This window comes from Nipponia nippon, unplaced genomic scaffold (assembly GCF_047370975.1).
Source record: "Nipponia nippon isolate SJK-2023a ecotype South Korea unplaced genomic scaffold, ASM4737097v1 scaffold_7, whole genome shotgun sequence".
NCBI classification, from domain to species: Eukaryota; Metazoa; Chordata; class Aves; order Pelecaniformes; family Threskiornithidae; genus Nipponia; species Nipponia nippon.
Genome location: NW_028262391.1, coordinates 4679513 through 4698195, shown reverse-complemented (window position 1 = coordinate 4698195; position 18683 = coordinate 4679513). Strand labels below are relative to the sequence as shown.

The following is an 18683-nucleotide window of genomic DNA, read 5'->3' as shown; positions in this document are numbered from 1 at the left end:
ATTAGTTTGCACGACAACAGCTGATACAGGCATGTATCAGGCATCTACAATTCACTGAAGAAGAAAAATTTTCATTGGTAGCTTTTGCATTAGAACAGCTCCTTACTGTGGCACACAAAAATGGTGCCAAGAAGAATCATACAGTGTAGTCAACCATTCCGACAGCAGCTTCTGATTGCTGACCCTGATTCTGCAAAATCAATCTTCCCACCACATCGGTCAGCATATTTTGCCCATATCACACTGCTATCACTTAAAGATTAACTGGAGATTGACACTCCAGTTAAGATTTTAGTATAAAAGTATATGCTAAAGAGCTCCAATAAGTGTTTTCCATGCTAAATGTTATCCAAATACGTAAGTAAGCTACACCTTCGGGACTGAATAATTTGTTCTATCACATGGATTTCTAATATATTTCATTAGTTTCTTTTACTTAAAAAATGATACCACTAAATTATAAAAAAGATCAAAATCATAGATTTTTATTTTAAAACATCAATAACTAGTAGAAGTTTCTAAGCAGAACAGCTACCTTAGTTTGACATTTGTTCCCACCTGACAAAGGATCTTCTGAATTAAGTGCCTCTCCATTCCCCAAGGTTATGGCTGGTGGAGACAAAGTGGGTGGCGTAGGTGTTCTAGCCATATGGACACAATCTGATTCCTCGGGCATCTCTTCTTCACATACATTCTCCACTTGGTAAATCTGCATCCAACAAACTATTGCTTTAGAGAGATTTCCATTCTATCTTAATACCTTAAAAGAGTTGCATAAATACAGTTTTTAAAATAAATTACCAGTTAAAATGTTCAAACATGCTAATCTCCTAATAAAATACTAGTTTCCAAACTGCATACAAAACAATGAACTCTGGGGACATCACAATGTCTATGAGAGCAAAATTAAAGTATTTTGTTACAAATAGCAAAATATAAAGAGGCACAGTTCTCCTATCAAACAGACTAGAGAACTTGACTTTTTCAAGGCCTTATCTTCATAGTTTACTGTATTTTTATTTACACACACATTTGTAGCTATTTAAGCACTTCTGCAAAATGCAAGCTTTATAAGATAATGACAAGTCTGTAAATTGTTCTCTATCTAATACAGCAGTGTCATCAAACTGGGTACGGCAGAAGAGTACACCAAGACTATCAAGCATTAGTGGTTATAAGAGATGATAAGGTACTTTTCTCAGAACTATTAAAAGTAAATTTATGTGAATTACTGACAGCCAGTTTAGCAGATTAGGACGTAAAACACCACCTCATCAAAAGCAAACCTGGCTTCTACTCTTTTGCCCAGCTTCTACATGAAATATCAGAGAGTTGACATTATCGTTACCCTCTTAATATAAATTAAACAGCACACCTTCTTCCTTAACCTATTGGTAGCCTGAAAAAAGCCTACAACAGCTGTTGATTCTTTTGCTCACGTTAATCTCATTAGCATGTTACTACTAAAGCCTAGCAATGCAATCTTAAATGTCAGCATTATTTGCATATCATTTTGTTTCACTAATATTTCGCTGTACATGATTTTAGTTCACTGTGAGTGAAGCCGAAACCTCCAGTTACAAACTGCAGATGTCTGAGATAACATTGAACTAAATTAAATGGCAGTGATGGGGAACACCAAGACAGCATCAAAAATTCCCCTATTCTTTCATGAAGAGGATCTTTTCAATGTTAGTACAAAATTAATTATCCAGAACTGTATTATCTTAATAATCGGCTATACACCTTTGCACCCAGTATAGAGATGATTCTCCTACTGAAAATTTTGATTACTTGTATTTGTATTAAAGAGCTAAAAGCTTACAGTCCATATGGTATATTTACCAAAATTCATTTTGACATAAGCATTGGCATGTATTTACTTGCTTTTTTAACTTTCAATATGCTGCAATTTCATTAAGAGATACGATTTTAGGTCAAAAAGTTGCACTTTCATGGTTCTTGGTTGATATTCTTGACAGATGATCCATTACAAAAAGCCAAAAAAAATCAGAGGAAAATGTCTATCGTTTTCTTGAAACTCATTTCTGTAATCAAGAGGTTTCTTCTGGTCCTCTGTCTAGCACCTGATTTAGCTCCCTCTGAAGTCAATGAGCCAGATTTACAGCTCCTTAGAGAAGCCGAGGATAAAGAATAAAGGACTGCAATATTACAACTCACCACTGGAGTTTCAATTGGTACCGATGGCTGCACCTGAAGATTCACTGCAACAGTCTGTGGTGGTGGAAGAGTTTGAAATGGCAGCTGGACCAAAGCTTCTGCAGCGGGAAGTTCTTCCTCAGAAACCAAAGTGTTTTGAACCAAAACCTGGCCCTGGGACAGAATTTCAGGCTGCACTTGTAAAGACTGCACAGACTGCAACGGCAGTTGTTGAATCTGGGTTGAAGATGCTGACAGCTGAGGAGGAGCTGCAAGAGGGATAGGTGTGGACTGCAAGGCTGAATATTGCTGGTGTGGTGTCGAGGACACGATCTGCTGGCCTGGGGAAACTAAGCTGGGCTGATCTACTGACCCTATATGTACAGCTGGGGAAGATGGAAGCGGAAGATGCGATGGAAGATTAAGTGGCTGTGCAACTGGTCGAACTGGATTGGTAGTAGTTTGCTGAGAAGCAGCCTGCTCTGGCTGAAGAGCTGTTGGCACGAGGGAGTTTGCCTGTGACTGAATAAGTGCTTGAGGGTGAATAATTATGGTGGGTGATTGACTAGGGGAGTGAGAAGGTGGAGGGGATACCACTACTGACTGCTGAGCTGACTGGGATGGAGTAGGAGATAGTGTTAGAGGTGGAGGATGGATGTGAATAGGTGAGCAATGAGACTGGACGCTGCTGGGACCCGGAGGAAGACCGTGGCTTGGGAGCGGTAGACAGTGCTGTGATGGAGGGGGTTCCTGACCCGAAGGAGTCTGGAGGGCGATTGGCTGGACTTGCTGCTGCTGTTGCAGTATCAGCTGGTGATGGGAAATCTTTGGAGGTGGTGAATGAAGTGGGATCTGCTGATGTTTTACTAGAGAATGAGGTTGCAATGGAGAATATGAAGCTGTGAGGGGGGAAAAAAAGTGACAATTAGTATTTATTTCTTCAAGTCCAGAGAACATTATAAAAATATTAAAAGAAAGGAATTTTTTACTCTAAAGTAAGATCCGAAGGGTTGTGCTGGTCTATGTTTAGAAATATCTTCTTTAACAGCATATAGTACACAAGAACAATTTATTAGGGGAATATATCATTTTCCAAAGCAAAATGCAGCAATGAATAAAGGAACATAGCCGTGTTTTTTACATATATATACACATATATGTACTTTCTATATAAAAGTATCTAAACTTATATTTTTGGTGCTAGTTCTAAGATTATTGCTGATCCAGCCTTCGCTTATTTATGAATTTCATGCAACTTTAAATCGATTTAACCTTTGCTTTGACTGGAATGGAAGAGAAAAGCATGTCACAATCAACAAGATTCATTGATAACTGCTAAGTTGAATTTTAGGTAATACAATTTTAAGAGACTAAACAAAATTCCAAGAGTTCAGTATGAATTAAAAACTTTCAAAGTATTTGCCTGAACTTGAACACACAAACTGAAAGGTATGAAGCTAAAAATAGCACAGCTTCCAGAGATGTCACATCACCTTTAAGTGAGCCAGTGACTCATTAGCAATTCCTTACAGCACATGCACACACATTTTCCTCCACATGCAAAACTCTTCTTGCTTTGTCTTTTCCACTGGAGGAACAACTCATTTATGTTGTCTTTTTTTATTATTTATTCTGCTAGTGAAGATGGATTGTTTCCTTATAGAAGTGAGTTCTAAAAGCATTAGGGCTCAATACCTCAAGAATGTCTGCCTCGCAGTCTTACTCCTTCTCTAAAAGCTGCCATTAAGCCAAGCTAAATTCCACAGAATTCAGACCAATTGTCTAGACTACCCTTACCCCTTCAAAATAAGGAAGCTAAAATACAAATACATTGCATGCAATGTAAATGCCTACCAAACCAATTGCACACTTATTTTGATTTATCTCTTAATACAAAACACTAAAATTCTGGGGCACTGTTACCTATGGATTTATAAAAGTACTCGATATGAGAACATTCTGATGACATAGACAAAACAGCAAAAAAAAAAAAAAAAAAGAACCACCAACAAAATAGATTGTGATGAGAACAAGAGGCTTGAGGTGGTTTCAGCCCACATATGGCTTCCCAGAGACTGGGGATGACGCATCCTGACAACAAGCATACAGACAGACCAATAATGAGCACCATGTTTGTACTGTGATTCAATTGTGTATTGCAACTGCTATATTGTGCTTGTATTGTGATTTAAGAACATTGCTGTTTTACTCTGCTAAATCAAAATCCTGTGTAACATCCAATATCGGCAAATAAGTAAATTTACTATTAAAATCCATTCATGTAGAATATCTAAAAGAACCCGGTCAGAGAGCATTGGGCTCCGACAGAACCAAAACATATAAATTAACTTTAATTAAAATAACTTTCTTATAGCTCCATTTTCATCCTACCTGGTGTTATTAAGTGATGTATGCTTGATGTCCGTGTGACTGGTGCACTCCGACACTCTGGAGTTGGGCTCTCGCCTTTTCTATTGCTTTCTGAGGGATCTGGTTGGCTGCCCTTGGAACTGGTTACAGGTTTATTAGGGCACAGAGACAATGACTGAGTTTGACTGCTGCTCTTTGGTGGGCCATTCTGTGAACTTGACAATACACCCAACTTCTGACTGCGCAATGTCAAGTTCTGAACCTGGGAAATGAGCAAAATGTGAAAAAACCCAGACCATATAAACATCTATGACAAATATCCAGGCAAAAATAGCAAAAAAATAATGTTACGTAATGCTGCTCATCCCATGTGATCAAAATACATGAGAAACTAACAATCTGCATATCAAAGTACCTTTTAACCCACAAAATTTAGAGAAGAATAGTGATCTTGGATTACTTCACTGATAAAGAAAATACAGGAAAGTTTTTTTCTTATTGAGCTTTTAAAATAAATTGTTCATTATATTAATTTGAATTAAAACTTGCATTTTTCTCTTTTATTGTGCCTTCAAAGTGAATGACACTAAGCATCTTAAGCAAATACAGTTTTATTTTTATACAGACACTGCAGAAGTGCAGTGGTCTGTAAGTATGTTTGCAGAGACTAACATAAACCAGAGCCTTGGGGAGTCAACAGGACCAGAATCTGCTGTATGTTATCCATGGCTTAACAAACCTGAGCCCTTTATTTCTACAGCGATATCAATGTACCTTTTCATCATGACACCTCCAATGTCACATGAAACAAAAGGTTTGCCTTCTGAAACGTAAATCAGTCAGTGATTACTTTCACTAACGTCTGTTACACCGCAGCAAGAATCTGTGCAGAATGATCCCAGCTTTCCAATCCTACCCACTGAGCTAGAATTTTATTTTCAAGGATAAAGACTAGCCTTGTAGCACTAACTTACATCACGCTTTACACGAAAAAGAGGACTAATTATTATCATCATCCACTATCTTGATTACATAATCCCTTCCTCATTCAACAGTTAGTACTTGTGTAACAAACGGCTAGCCGACATTTTACTTCTCGCTGTTCAGTGTGTTACCATAGGATGCATCCAAATCCTGTTCTGAAGACAACAGCGTTTATTTCCTTATTGGCATACATGAGGAATTTACTGCAATCCTGTCTCTGTGAGTACAAATCAACCTTCAGCACACCTTAACAGATAGGGTAACTAATCTGAAATGTCCAGGTCATACATGAGGGGGACACACATGAAAAGAAAAAAGTATGAAAGCAGAAGGGAAGAAGAGTAAGTAGGAGAGAAGTGTCGGTTCACCTAACAGGCCATGTTAGGTGTGCCATTGAGACACTGCTAATCACTGATGAACTACTGAGTTTCTCTGATATTTCTACATGGAAGACGATACTGTGAGATCACTATACTGTACCTTCACAAACATCTTGGCTAAGTGTTAATATACACATCTACAGATATAACCAAATGCATTTTTTTCTTATTAACTGGCATTGCCTACTTGCTCAGGTTTGCTTACATGCTAAACAAAGACATTTCTCTAAATACAGCTGACTGAAACCCTAAGGACATATTTATCGCAAAGTAAGAAAAAGAAAGTGTACCAGTGTTAAAGCTTTTCCATTGCCTCACTGACTACGGATCAAACTGGATTTTTGCAATGTCATTGCTGCTATAGAAACTACCAGACAACCAAGGTTAACAACATCTGGCAACAGGGCAGTACTGAACATTGAGAGCCGAGAGGAACGGCTTGATTTTGGCCCACTCTACTGTACATACCTTTAATAAATTTACACAAGCTCACCTGAGTAGCTGCAGACTGACAGGAAGATGAGGAAGATGATGAGACAACAGGAATGTCAGACTGGACAGCAGCCACAGTGGTCGCAGGAGTAAAAATAAGCTGCAAAGCAAGAAAAAATACCTGGTAACAGACTGAAACTTTGAAAATATGTGGAAGAAATGCAATATTTTAGAGAGAGATACATAACTTACACGTAGTGATGTACAGCTTCTAAGATTTACTTTTTTTACTTTTAGATGAACTTACTCGAAGAACAATTTATCATGGTAATTTAAGTAAGTAAAAGATAATAATGTAAAATAAATATCATAATGTAAAATATTTGCTCTACATATTGAGAAAAATCTTTCTCATATATACATTCACCTATCATCTTTCCTACAAGTATTTTAAAGAGGACTTTCCCTCCAATATTACAAAGGAGTGAAACAAAGGCAAAGAAGTCAAGAGCGCAGCCCAATATCTACTATATTAAAGAAAGAGAAATTAGATCTTTCAATCTGCCAAAATGTTATTTAACAAGCAGAGTTGTTATATGAACTTTAACTATGCTAATTAAGTTTCATAGTGAGAACAGGTATCATACAACCAACCTGGAATTACTAACTTCAGAATACCAGCATACCTAATTCTCATTAATTTCTTTACAGGCAATATAGCAAAGACAAGCTTTATGGAAGGCTTTGAAGAGAGACCATTAGTTAGTCTTGCACATTTTTAAAGAGATCTCAAATGCAAGGAGCGGCTAAGAAAACATGAAGGTTTTTATCTGGAATTGAATTGAGCTGGTGATTAAGTTGTTATTATGAGCTCGCTAGAGATAAGAGTTGACCTCTTTAAAGAAAATGAAAGGTCTTGGTGATGAAGAAAAATACATGACTTAGTATGGTTAGCTAGAAACACGGAAAGACAGGTATGACGTTCGAACTACTGAGGCTAGCAAAATGATCTTGCAATACCATTCCAAACAGAAACTAACAGGGTAAGTTTCTTTCTTGAAACTAGGATATAAAGCAGTTATTCAAATAAGCATGGGATTTGACACTGAGCGTCTGGATGAAAACTTAGTGCAAACGAATAAGAAAACTGTATCAATAATCCCTGTCATTGAGAGAGATTGCTACTACAAAACCCAGCAATGTCATCCCCATACTGCTTCAGCTACCAAGTTGTTAATGCATATTGCAAGGCAGCGACACAAAAGGAATCTGTAATTCCTGCTCTCTTAAATAGTACTAGGTGCATTCAGCACCGAGCTTTGCTTACAAACCAGAGACTCAAGAAATCCTTTCACTGGCAAATGGATAAACAGGTGTTTGATCTTTAAATCCTTATCTCCAAGTTATACTACTTTTTCAATAAATACGTAGGAAAACAAGAGCCAAAGAAAAAACTCAACACAGCATAACAGCATTGCTGTGCATGCCTAAGAAAAATCTCAGAAAAAGAACAAAGGATCACTTTTCCCAAACGTACTTCATGGGTGCTATTCCTGCAAGAACTTATGCCTGCATCTAATTTTATATACCACTGCAGTCATGGACCTCTGGCTCTGAGTCTCTGTGTAGGACAACAGTGATTCTTCCTGTTTCATATAGTTGAATACAACACTCTAGAAAGCTCTGGTCATCAACTCACACAAGCCATACTAGTGTCTTTGGCCTTTACCAAGTGCTGACTGGTACCCGAGCATTCACGTACAACTTCAGTAATTTCTATGAAATCCCTCACGGATTGTAAGGTTCAATTCATAGGAAACTCACTAGAGAAAGTATTAAATAAAATAAATAAATAAATAAATCACTGAACAGATTTTTCAAAGTTGCCCATTAGGAAATGGAAAGGCCATATTGACAGGAAATTGCAAGAATCTAATGAGTTTCATGTTAATCCAAAGAGAATCAAAGCTATATATCTAACTTGAATTCTAGAGACAATAATGCAAAGAACAGTCTTAGTTAAATAGAAGAAAATTTTAATCAAGAGTTGGAACTCTGAATGTTACCAGTGCATTGGAAAACAATCTACCTTGAATACAGAGAGACTCCAGTATTCCCTTCTACATCGCCAGAAAAGACAAGTGCTCTTTTTCCGTTTTTCCCATGTTTGATCAATTTAATAATTGCAGTACAACCAGGCTAAAAACACTTGAGCAAACTTCACCAGAGAACTAAGCTATGGCAATTCTTTTACTTCTGATGTCTACAGTGTTTCAGAAGATACGTATTCACAAATTTGTGACTAAATTCTCAATGCTATCTGAAACTAAAGAAAAATATTTATAACTAATTTATAGAAACAAAAAAACTGAAATGGTTAAGGTGGGTTGTTTTTTGGGGGGTGGGAGGTGGAGAAGAGAGGGACGGACCAAAACCAAGCTTAAGAATTGTAATCAAAACTTACCATTTGAGCTCGTAGATACATTTGAGCCTGGCTTGCACTCAGGGTTGGAGAGGTGCTCCCCAGCAACATAGTCTGTTGGGTAATACTGCTGCTGGTGGTGTTGGAGGTCTGTGAACGGCTTATTATCTGTGCAGGTGTAGGAGAGGTGGAGAGGTTAATCTAAGGAAACAAAAATATTGCTTCTGTCATGGAAATTCATTCATCCTAGGGTCTAAAGCCAGAAAGCCTTTGACAAAAATGGCAGGGGCAGTTGAAATCTCTGAACTGTAAAGACATCAAAAATATATTGAGCCAATCATCACAAAACTGGATTCTGGCAAGACTGTACATTTTCATTCTTAAACTGCAAGCAACTGTTTAGCAGTAAATAATAATAACCAGTTACGAGTACAAACAATGATATTATGAAGTCTGAAAAATATACCTCATAGAAATATACATTTACAGAATATGTAGCATGAGCTTGCAATATTTTAAGAAAAACACCTAAATTTTAATATTCAAGCATCTTTAAATGTTTATATTATCTGACTGGACTGACATCTTCTGTTATGCTTGTTATTCAACCTGATCAGGACTTTTCTTTGCACTGCCATATAAGGACTTTGATTCCTCGTTCTACATAGGCACATTTAAAAATGACTGGAAAGTAAAACTTCCTAGAATTTCATATTAAATGCTCCTGAACAATCGCTCCTTAGCATTTTCTCAAACAAAAGCTGCTGTGTTTTTGGTTTGTTTCTTTTTCCTTTTTTCCTAACCGGTCTAACAGAGTTAAGTGCCCAGCTCTTTTTCATCACTTACTCAAAAGATTTCCTGGAAAAATCCCAGCCCAATTATTATGTTAGTTTAACATCAGACATCTTTAAAGACTTTCCCACCTAAATTTAATGAATGAATGATTTCACCTCTAACAACTGTAAGCCAAAGCAATGCTATGAGAGCTTAAAAAATATACAGTTAAATAACTGAAGCTATGCACTGAAATCATGAACAGCTTGAGGGCATGATTAATAAGCAGGATGTCTGCAGGACTAACAAAGTCCTACTCCAGACAACTGTAGAACTGTACATAAGAGACTGTGCAAATTACATGTCTGAAGATGCCGCTTGAAGAAATACAGCATGAACTGAACACAGAGCTGCTAATAACTGAAACCTGAGCACATGCCTAGAATATGGATGAAGTAATTGAAAGAGCATAAAAGATGCATGATAAAAGATGATAATCAATAAAAGAATGAATGCTATAACATTTATTCAGTTTCGCATATATATATGTGAGCATTGACTTGGATTCTTCAGATTTGGTGCTCTTTAATCACTGATACAGAGAGTTATGATTTTAACCTACAATGGTGCCTTGAATAAAGAAACTAATGTGAAAAATCCAGTAAGAAATCATGTAACAGATGAAAGCTCAGGGAGTGACTCCTGTAGCGGTCTGAACAGTCACCAGTGCTTGTGGAGTGAGCAGCTGCCCCTGGGAGCACCAAGAGTGGGCTGGCACCGGGGAAGCCTCCAACGCTGGCCAGCAACATTAGCGGCTGGCAGCATGCACCAGGATGACTGGCGGATGCTGGAAGCGCGGCCAACACTTACTACAGAGTCGTCACACTTCCATTTACTGTTTCTGTAATACTAATTTTACCCACACAAATTTAAATACTAAAATCTTTTCTGTTTTTGCAAATAGTTATACAATAGCCAAGAGGGGTTGAGAATGGATGGAGGGCTTTGTTCAGTTACGTACCGAGGTCTGCGACATGCTTGACTGCTGAGTGACACTCCCAGTAGGGGAAGTACATTGCCTCCCACCTGACAGGCTTGCCTAAATAGCAAGAATACGTGTCAAATATTGAAATAAAAAAAGTCTTTAAGTGATGTTCATATTATTGCATAAACCATAGAAACCTCCCTCTCTACCATTACCTCTTCTCTGAGTTAACTGTAAAAATGCTTTACTCAGAGGAATTAGTTTTCAGCAACATGCACTCTGCAGCATGGAATGCTATCTGCAAGGTGCTAAAAGCCTTGAATTCCTACCCAATTTCAGGCACTCAGATTCTTGCAGATCAAGGCTTGAACAAAAACTATCAGAGGTAAAGTCTATCAGACTGTTAATGATGGAGCTAACTGATCAGCTCCCTACCTAGGGTGCTCAGAACTTTAAATGTGACATCATTATAAACTGTCATTATTAAAACTCACATCATGATTTTTATTATGATTAGAATCCTCTAAAAATAAAACAAACTTTATAAATGCTGTAAAGAACGCCCTCATATTCAAGAATGATAATTTATGTATGCACATCTAGTGTCTATAACAATACGCTATTCCAGCCCTTCGGATGAATACAGAGACAGTGACTTAGATTTCTCTATTAACAGACTGCATACCAAAACTTCTTGGCCTTCCCCAATCTGATTTTCTTTGCTCTGTCTCAGTGAGTGCATACGCACACACAAATCCGTCACAAAACGATGATAAATCAATATATTACCACAATCTAATGGAAAAGGTATAGAAGAAAAAGCCAGGAGCGTAGAAGAGTCAGTCCCAGTTCTGACAACAAACAGCTATATCCCTGAAGTCTTTAACTCTGTTTTAGCATTTCCATGTGCAAAATCACTGACAACCATCTCTGCGAGATAGTAGTCTCAATCCAAGGTCAACTGAGGTCAAAGGAAATCTTTCCACTGCTTGAGTTTTCAAAATGGGTCTCCTCCAGTGTTAGCTAATGTTAAAAGCTGTGCTTCAGAAACAAAATGTCATTTACCTCCTACATTCCCACACTCAGAGTTAAAATTGAATTTTGCCATTACTTATAACGCAGCCAGATGTGTGGCAAAACACACTAAGATACCAGATGTTCGTTACTTTTATTTGATTTCACTAAGATACATTGTTATTCATTGCTCTCCCCATCAACTTTTACAGAAAATCATGGGATGAAGATTGAAGTAGTCTGCTTTTAATATTTATTTTATTACTCTCTGATGATTTACATGATGCATTATAATGTATGCAATAAAGCATGGAATGGTCGCCTACTGGAGCATCTATAACACTGGACAAAATCCTCCAAACAGTTTGGAGGAAGATACAATTTAAAATAACAAAGTCATTAAAATACAACAGTGAATTATTGTGAGGCATTAAGCTCAGGCACTTAAGCTGTTATTATGTTTGACAATGCTCTAGAATTGTAGTCCTACTCTAGAAAGTAGTACAACGTTCTTTTTCAGCAATCTTCGCTCTCACCTGTGGTACAGTTGCCAGACTCTGAAATTGGGTACTGCTTAAGTGCTGCTGCTGCAAAGCAGCAGTCTGCAGCATTAGATGCTGCTGTTGGGCTGCATACATCTGCTGGAGGTACTGAGCAGCTGAGCTAGGAGGACGATGCAAGGCCTGCTGAATAACCTGTGATGAATCAGTAGGTAATTAATTACAATTACAACGTACACGCCATGCTGACATGATGCTGCAGTTTACCTTTACAAGGAAAGAAAATCAAATAAATGCTTTTCACACCAATTATGTCATACTGAACTTGCTCCATCACTGTTCTCAACCAAGTTACAGAACAGTCAACATAAAATATATTCACGTTTTCAAGGAAAGCCTGACAATCAGCTGACAATACAGCATCATTCACAACACAACATGCAAGCCTCTTAGGTTCTTGTCAACGAGTCCTACAAAATGTTCTGCTTTCTGAAAGATCAGGATAGCGGGAGAGAGACTCAATTATCAAACCCAGCAGAACGGACTGTACAGAGTTCGAGGAGACCTAATTTAAAGAACATCAAGAGGCAGCTGGATCCAAAGCAGCAGTTACACGCACAGATACCTCTGGATCCCTGTAGTCAATGTTAGTCAAACAAACAGCTTTATTTTGTGTTATTTTGTAAAGGCTTACGTTAATAATCCATACCCTTGGGGAACGGCAAAAAACCCCGAACCTTCTAGCATAGCATTTCCACTGCCACCACTCCTTTCCCTCCGCACTAACCACTTTAACCAACGCTCTTATTTTCAGCCAGGTTGAGCTGGTTTTGGTTTGGTTTTGGGAGGCAGGCCTGTACCCTGCACTATTCTTAAGTGATCTGATACCCTTTGGTAAACAATATCTTCTGAAAACCAGAAAGTCAGATATTGAGAAAGGAGACAGTAATTAAGAATGGAAACTTAATCTTGTGTAAAGTATTGTGCAACGTCTGCGTTTGAGAGCACTGTACAGTACAGGAAAGAACATCTCATAGCCCATTACCTGGACGGCATGCCTGTCAGAGCCGCTGTAGACAGATATCTGTGGCAGCTGTGTCCGGGAAGTGGAGGTGGTAGTGATCGTAGTTGTAGATGCAGAACATGTTGTTGTGTTTGGTTCATTCTCCATAGCTGTGCAGTGTTCGTCCAGCCTGGCAGAATTGAAATAAAAGTGGATAGAACAGTGGACAATTTTCAAAGGGGTAAGTTTGTAGGATTTGCTATTACTTGATGGAATTTGTTGAGAGATGTGGCTGTAATCATCTAAGATCCATCAAGAGTAGCAGTAGGTGACCAGTTTAGGAATACACGCAAGATTTCCGGCAAGCTACACAGGAGTACTGCCGCACCCCTCTTCCCCACAGCACAGCAACTGCCGGCTGACCATTCTGTACATTCAGCAAAACACGTTCTCTGCAAAAATCACTGGTGGCATGCTCTATTTGGCAAGAGACGGAAAGGATGTAGAGAAAAATGCTTTTACTTTTTACAGAATACCTTCCAAAATACAGCAACAGTCAAGGAAAAAACCTACCTATTTAAGCACCTCTGATGATTCCTCCCCAGCCTCACGAGACTTCCCTCTGTTGCATAATACACTCTCCCAAAATGTTGTCTTTAAAACTGAAATAAATCGCTTATCTCAACATATGAGGGATGTTTAGTTTCTTTTTCAGTTTTAGTATTATGATTAACAGGAAATAGTATAGTTCCTGTTTATTGCTTTTAAAAGGATGTTAAAAAAAATGGTGGGGAGAAGATGTGTTTCCTTCTTACAATAAAGAAGAGTTCAGAAAAATAATCACTGAGAGAGCTGCAACGTACTAGAAAAAAAAGCAGCATTGCCAAGTGCTTAACAAGCCGCCCGTTGGATGCTGCACCAAACGGGAACATAATTAGGAGTTTCAACTCACACAGCGAAAAGCAGAATGCAGCGCTGCCAGGCTGCCCCCGTCACCTTCTCAGAACATGACTACTTTGCAAGTAGAGAACCGCACATGATGCTGTAGCACCTGATTACTCGGAATAACTAAACTTTTAATAGATACGTGGTCACCTAGGGACCTCACGCCTATCTTTGTATTGTATATCTGCATATGTTTTGCCATCAAAGAGAATTTATGGCAATAAAGCATGCTTTAAAAGCAGAGATCCCTCCTATTAGGACTGAAGAAAAAAATAAGTCTTTGTTGTTAAAAATTCAGATCTGTTGTGCATTATTGATGCCATTTGTCTACCTACATTAGAGCACAACATACATGGGTTAACTACTTCAATTGCAATAAAAACAGCATCACTTCTAAAAACACTTTACATTAATTTCACATAATGCTAATGAAAAGTACCTTGAAAAAAAAGTCCTGTCTCCTCCAGAGGACATTAAAAGCACATCAAAGTATTTACACCTACAACTTGTCTAGCTAGTTTTAGCAGAGAGTTATGCAACCAGTTAAATTAGCCTAAGAAAACAACTCTGGATGTTTAATTTCCTTCATTCTCAGGCATGGTTTATATGTATTATTAGTGAGATGTGCAACGTATCACACTCCACCAGCTATTCCATGAGAAGTTCACCCCACGAGAGCTGTTAATCCTTTAGATGAAAGTGTCTCATTTTAAAAACTAATTCTGTCATTGCCCAAATTGTTCCCGCAGTGGATGTACACGGAAAAGAGGAAAGAGCTCCCAAACTGTTGTTCAGCATGGCCTGGCGCTGAGGTGCATCTCCAGTCCTCCTCTAACACCTCACTTGGAGCCGGTACGAGATGCTTACGGGCCTCCCCTCAGTCCTACCGCGACACCAACACCAGGCAGCACAGCGCTAAGGCATGGAAACCGCGTGCCCTCTTTCGGCTGAAGGAATAGTAAGGTGTTTCAACAGATGACACTTGTTAGAAACCTCTCCTCTCTTGAAGTGAGGAGTGGAATGTTTAAGGGAGAAGAGGAAATACATAATTTTTTTTTTTTTTTTTTTAGCATGAAACCAAGAATCCATTACAATTTAGCAGATGGATATTTTATGACAGAAAGTATAAAAACCATTACAGGCTTAAAATCAAACTGCGTTTACAGCATAGCTTTCATTTATTTTACAATGCTGTATATGCGGAGACCACTTCTAGTTATAAAAAAAAAAAAACAAACTCCCTGATACAATTGAAAATAGTCTCCTGGAATTGTTAATTGAGTACTCAACAATATCAAAAAGGCAAAACTCCTAACTTACAGTAAAATTAATTTTGTTAAATGTATGACAAAGACCTTACAGCGATGCTGCCTGTGAGCAACTTAAAAGAACCTCTATAATGCAAAGTAAGTTGTAGAAAATGCACTGAATTCTGACTTTAAAAACCCACTATGCATTTCAGCAACCCCAAAATATAAAGCACAACAGAAAACTATATTGGAAACAAGTATTTATTCAAGCAGTAACAGTATGAGACACCACATAATTTCAAATTACACTGTGCATAATGTGCAAAATTCAGAAGTTTCATTCTCTTTATATTTTTTGGTCAAAGCAAATATCTGAAGTGAAGTAAAAAAAATACTTGTTATTCTATACCAACAACATTAAACTACCTTCACAGTGGATACACGTCACTACTGACGCTTCAGAAAGTTTGACTTTTGGTAAACGTCACGGTAATAACGAACACTGCTGACAATCTGCAACCACAACTGGTATTTGAAAATAGGGTGGAGGTTTTTTTACATATCTGGTTTATTCTTATTCTTTCTATTCATGACCTCTCCTTACAACTGCAAGGGTACAAAACGCAGGAAATAAATGAAAATCTCCTCCAAGTCTAATCCCTACAGGCATTTTTGTATATGACTGAAGGCTCCAAAATAAATCCTCTCTCTTTCCCTTCACTCTAACTACAGCATAGGCCAACCTTGCCCAAACCTTGGGGTTTTGTGTTTTTTGTTTAAAAAAAAAAAAATTAAAAAAGGAGAGAGTTGAAACTATGCCCTGTAGAAATACAACCCACGCCACACGCTGCAACTTGCCCGGGAACCGGCGCGGAGCGACCCAGCCCGGGGGCCGCCCGGGCCCGGGGGCCTCCGCGGCGCTGAGGGAGCCCCGGGGCTGCTCCGCGGGCAGCGGCAGGGCCCCGGGGCGGCCGCGGCCGCGCTCCCCGCCGCAGGCCGGGCCCGCCGGGCTGACCCGCCCCCTCAGCCCCTCGCACCGGGCCGCGGCCTCACCCAGCCCGGCCCCGCCGCCGCAACCGGCGGCCGCGCTCCGGCCCAGCGCCCCCGCCCGCCCCCTCAGCAGCCCCGCGGGCGCCAGCCGCCGCCGGGGAGGGAGAAAAGGTGGGCGGGAGGGGAGGCACCCTTCTCCCCGCCCGGGGCCGGCCCGCCGCCGGGGCGCTGTCAGGGCGCGGGTCCCCGCCTACGCGCCCCGCCCCGCCGCGGCCTGGCCGGGGCCTGCCGCTGCCGCTCCCCCTCCTCCGCGCGTCCCGCCGGGAGACTCGCCTCGGACAAGCCGCTCACTCCGCTTCCGCCATCTTCTCGCCTCCCTCAGGGGGAGGCGCCGCGCAGGCGCGCTGGGCGACGCCGGCGCCGGGCACGTGATGGCCCCCGCCGCCATGTTGTCGTCGGAGACCGGCGTCGTCCGTGAGGGGCGGCGGTGGCGGCGCCTCCCGGGCGGCTGTCAGACCGCCGTGAGGTAGCGACTGGCTTCACGTTAGCGCGGGAAGGTTGTGGCGGGGAGCAGCAGCCCGGCAGACATGGGTGCTAGGTGGTAGCTCCACAAAGCTAGCACCCCTTGGTTAACATGACCACATGTGACATTTTATATGTTCTGAGTAGTCGTTACCAGTATTTTCACAATTCCACTTATTCATCCTTGCTTCTGCCACTTCTCACAAGCCTCGTCTCCACTTAGAGGTACAGTGTGTGTTAAATTTACAGAGCGTGCTCAGTGGGTAGGGGTCTTTGCTTGGGCCGGGGCCTTCCTTGCTGGAGGTGTGGTTTTTACTGTGTTACTTGGGATAGTTCACTCATGGTTCAAATGATTATCACTTTGGCTTTGTCAACGGCCTTGTTTTCCCATGCTTATCTTGGTATTTCCTTGCTAGGCTGTTTTGCGGTGTCCTCCTGTTTCTTCTCTCAGGCCAGGTCTTGTTAACTGTTTACAGAGGTTGATTAACGTCCTCTGCCTTAAGACTCTTTGTCTTATTTCTCCCGTATCTCCAACGGTGCTGCGTGTTTAGCTGAGCACAGCAGCAGGGACAGGTAATTTTCCCGTGGCAGCGGTACAGTTGAGCTGTATGTTACCAGGGCCTATGGCAAATCTTTACTTCATGCTTTAGCTATAGTAGGAAGATGAAGGAGGTCATACGTACTGTTTTGAGAATGCTTTTGGGAGGTTAAGATCAGGAAAATATGTGTTTGTAGTGCTTTTCCACATTGGCTGCTCAAGGACCTCGGCAGCTCCAACCAGGACACTGGTGATGAGCTTTTAACTTCTCTGAGGGATATGAAACAGAAGAGTCTTTTAGCCCTGTTAGCTTAGCTTTCAGTTCCTTCCTATGAAATGTTGGCCCTGAGACTTTCCTTGCCATGGGGAAGACCACCCCTCCCTCCAAACTGACCGCAATTGATCCGAGTTGAATGGATTCCTGTTGGCAGGTGGTAGCAGCTGCTGCATATTACCTGGCATAGATGGGTAAAGCCCAACATCCATGAGCACAAATAGCCACTATACCATGTAGGTCTAATTAAAATCTTACGTGGGACATCTTGATAAACTCAGCACCTCGCCCTCTCTTCCTCACGAAATGTCTTCCTGTGATGAAGACATACCTTCCGTATCTTCGAATTACATAAAATCATTACATAGCCTCCAGGTATACTAGTATTTTCAAATTTTCTTGTATTCTCAATGATAAAGAAAGTGCCTACATTGGACAGAAGTGCTGGCTCGTGACACTTTAAATATTTGACAGAACCAGTTGTGTGAGTGAAAATGAAATCGGTTAAAAATTCGATAACAGAACAATAGGAACAAATAGTAAAATGTAGCTCAGCAATACCTCTTTCTGCAGTTAGGTTGCTGTTTCCTCACATAATGCAGTTTGACCAACTGATAATTGGATGTGAAGGGGCGGTGGGGGAAATGCCAGACGTCTAGCAGCTAGTTGGGATAGATAAGTGCTTTGCAAAGAAGAGTCTTGGCAAGTGTCTTACAGAACTCAAATACCTTCCAAAGCATTATAGATGAGCTTAAACTGTTGAAGGGTGAAGCAGTCACACTGACTGCAGGTGGACTGCCTGTGATAAATAGTGACAATTTTCCAGGTCTAATGAGGATGCCTGGTTTCTATAAAAGATCGTATGATGATTACGTGGGAGAAAAATAAGAATTTTCATAGGTTAAAAAAGAAGGAGGTGTAGGGAAAATGAAGACTCATGCTGAAATACTCTTGGAGATCCAGTAGGACACAAAAATATGTTGGAAGTCCTGGTGCAAGACATGGGTGAGTTCAGATACAGCAAGATACTTCCTGATGTACAAAAAAAAATGTAAGATTGTGTGGAAGCTGGGTGGAGCAAATAACTTTCTTCTGAGGAAAAAAAAACCCAATGGCTGTAGGAAGGGCAGGTAGCATGAA

General features: G+C 40.2%; 2 protein-coding genes across 15 annotated transcripts in view; one reads left to right on the top strand and one right to left on the bottom strand.

Moving 5' to 3' along the window:
- The window catches only part of PHC3 (polyhomeotic homolog 3), a 37988-nt gene extending 21321 nt beyond the window's left edge, over positions 1–16667 (bottom strand). For 8 of the 14 annotated variants that reach the window (XR_015700426.1, XR_015700427.1, XM_087739206.1 and 5 more), the window contains exons 1-9: positions 16543–16667; positions 13067–13214; positions 12058–12216; positions 10544–10621; positions 8791–8949; positions 6388–6486; positions 4552–4792; positions 2182–3059; positions 559–709 (exon numbers count right to left, since the gene is read on the bottom strand). Coding sequence is in view for 12 of the 14 variants with exons in the window: in XM_087739206.1 (XP_087595332.1) it covers positions 559–709; positions 2182–3059; positions 4552–4792; positions 6388–6486; positions 8791–8949; positions 10544–10621; positions 12058–12216; positions 13067–13192 (1891 nt within the window). In the remaining 2 variants the exon portion in view is untranslated. Of the gene's footprint in view, positions 1–558; positions 710–2181; positions 3060–4551; positions 4793–6387; positions 6487–8790; positions 8950–10543; positions 10622–12057; positions 12217–13066; positions 13215–13597; positions 16171–16542 lie in introns of those variants that run through there. The other 6 variants (XM_087739209.1, XM_087739207.1, XM_087739211.1 and 3 more) reach the window with 6 other exon arrangements.
- A 150-nt stretch (positions 16668–16817) lies between these two features.
- The window catches only part of PRKCI (protein kinase C iota), a 33291-nt gene continuing 31425 nt past the window's right edge, over positions 16818–18683 (top strand). The window contains exon 1 of the mRNA XM_087739225.1: positions 16818–16956. The gene's annotated coding sequence lies outside the window, so the exon portion shown is untranslated. The remainder of the gene's footprint in view (positions 16957–18683) is intronic.